At 36.4% G+C, this 2,389-nt stretch overlaps 1 protein-coding gene across 1 annotated transcript in view; it reads left to right on the forward strand.

Moving 5' to 3' along the window:
* The window catches only part of LOC107095855 (glutathione S-transferase C-terminal domain-containing protein-like), a 41,167-nt gene that overhangs the window by 18,483 nt on the left and 20,295 nt on the right, over positions 1 to 2,389 (forward strand). Inside the window, exon 2 of the mRNA XM_015392211.1 lies at positions 774 to 902. Coding sequence (XP_015247697.1) covers positions 774 to 902 — 129 coding nt within the window. The remainder of the gene's footprint in view (positions 1 to 773; positions 903 to 2,389) is intronic.

A 2,389-nucleotide genomic window follows, 5' to 3' on the forward strand; every position in this document is an offset into this window, starting at 1 on the left:
TTAGTTTCAAGCAAATGGCACTTAGTAATTATTCGGTCTAAGTTAGTGATCAGGACACAGTGCTGTCTCTTTTATAGATATTTTCTCTCAATACAAGTTTCTCAAGGTTTTTATTTTAAAACATAGTGATTTTGCATGTACATCTACCTGCTTCAATTACATTCATTTTTATGTGCTCAAGTTCCTAGGCTAACAGACTGTTTTCTCTCTATTTTGAAGCAACTTGTTTATGATTTTAAACATTAAAGTTTGGTTCTAGTATATCATGTGTGGATAAAACTAGAATGAAATTTCATATTGCTCCAGAAACCTTTGCAGGTTGCATTAAAATGCGAGAATTATAAAGTAGTGTTCCAGCTGCTTTCTTCAGGACACCTCTTCATTGGTTCAGCAGCTTTAATGCTGCAAATAAATGTCAAAATGTATGAATTCCGTCGCGCCTACTGCTAGCATGTTCTTGTGCTAAATGAAAATTAGCCCCGTCTTCTTTGATTTTCAACTTTGACTTCCCCCTCTGGTGGTTAGGAAAAATCTAAAATCTTCTTATAAGCTGCATCGTTCAAAGTGTGGAAAAAAAGTAGCGGCTTATAGTCTGGGTAATACGGTAGTTGTTTACAGCATGTTTTCTTTCACTTTCTTAGGACTTGATCTTCTGTGTATTTAAAATATTGTTATTAATTGATTTATCTTTTCCTAATTCTCTGACTGATTTACTGTTGAGTCCAGCTCTTATTGAAAATAAAAAATTTTAAATTCCCCTGTTTTTGTTTAAGATCATCCTTATAGAGAACAAAGAGGAGTCTCTGGTTAGAGCCCAACGCCGCAGCACTGAGCTCGGCCTGAAGAACATCGGCTTTCTTCAGGCCAATTTGGATTACTTCACTGCATCGTTTCAGATTGGGGTGAGTGACACCTGCAAAAAAAATTAATAAAAAAAGAAAGTTTTCCACCAGTTCTGTCTCTTGATGACTAAGAGGTTCTCCAAAAAGACCAGCAATCAGTCCAGATAAAACAACCAGGAAATTATGAACAGAACTAAAACAATTCTGACATCCGAAAATATTATTGCCTAAAGGCAGAAAAGGGCAGTAAATCAGCCCCTAGATAAAACTGAAATTAGCATATTTGCCTAAATGTTGGAATAAATTAGTAGAGATAAAATTAGACTTTTTCATTTGATGTGTTTTTGCTTTTTGTTTGCTACTGGGTTTTCCAAACGAAAATCCTTAAGAATTTCTGCATTAAAAAAAACACGTTTAGAGAGAGCCTGCATTCTGTAAAGCATTTTAACTGGTTACTCAAAACATGCCCATGACTATCAGTAATATGCTAACATAAATGCTGTATTTCCAAATAATCTGCTTTCCTATGTGCAAAGGTGCAATAGATAATTCATCCATAAATATTATTTCATTTATAGTTGTATTAACGTTTACTAATTGTGTGCATTGCTTAGTTCCTATAAACATTTTCATTTTGGATTAAGTGTAGCCTGTCTACAGCAGACATTTTAAACATTCAGCCTGTGGCCTCTCAAAATAATAATAGCAGGGACTGGGATTTTCCCTCAAGTAAAAAAGTGTTTGCTCCTTCTTAATTTCATATATTTTTTTCAAGTTTGTCACACTTACAGTGTTTCAGAACTTTAAGCAAATGTTTGTCATAAATACTGTATAGTTTTAAAATTGATATACAAAACCTATGTGTCCCAGTGTTCGCCCCCCCATTCGAGTCACCCTCAGGAGCAGCAGCTGCAATCCAACATTTGTGGTTGCTTGCAATGTCTCCTGCAGTGCTGTGGAGGAATTCTGACCCACTCGTTTTTGCAGAATTGTAATTTAGCCTCGCTGGAGGATTTTTGAGCAATACCTGCTTTTTTAAAGCCATACCACTGCATCTCAATAGGATTCAGATCAGTACTTTGACTAGGCCACCCTGAAAGTCAGAGGTGGACTTGCTGCTGTGTTTTGGGTCATTTTCCTGCTACAGGACCATAGTGCGTTTCAGCTTGAGGTCACAAACAGATAGCTTGACATTGTCCTTTAGGATTTGCTGGTAGACAGCAGAATTCATGGTTCCATTTATCACTTTAAATCCTTTGAGTCCTGAAGCAGCAGTGCTGCCTAAGAAATCAACACTACATCAACACTGTTTTTCTTTTGAGGAGAAATGCCCTGTTACTTTTATTCCATGTGAAATTGGACACCTATACATTACACATTTTAAATTGTGTCTTGTAACTCCACTGAGTATTTTCCAGTGAGTCCTAGGGATCATCAAGATGTGTGTAGTGAAAATGAGACAAGCCTTAATTTTCTTTTTGCTCAGCAGTGGTTTTCTCTCTTATAGTTCTTGTAGAACTTGACTCACATGATACCTGCTGGTCTGC

This window comes from Cyprinodon variegatus, unplaced genomic scaffold (assembly GCF_000732505.1).
Source record: "Cyprinodon variegatus isolate N-32 unplaced genomic scaffold, C_variegatus-1.0 Scaffold579, whole genome shotgun sequence".
Classification (NCBI taxonomy): domain Eukaryota; kingdom Metazoa; phylum Chordata; class Actinopteri; order Cyprinodontiformes; family Cyprinodontidae; genus Cyprinodon; species Cyprinodon variegatus.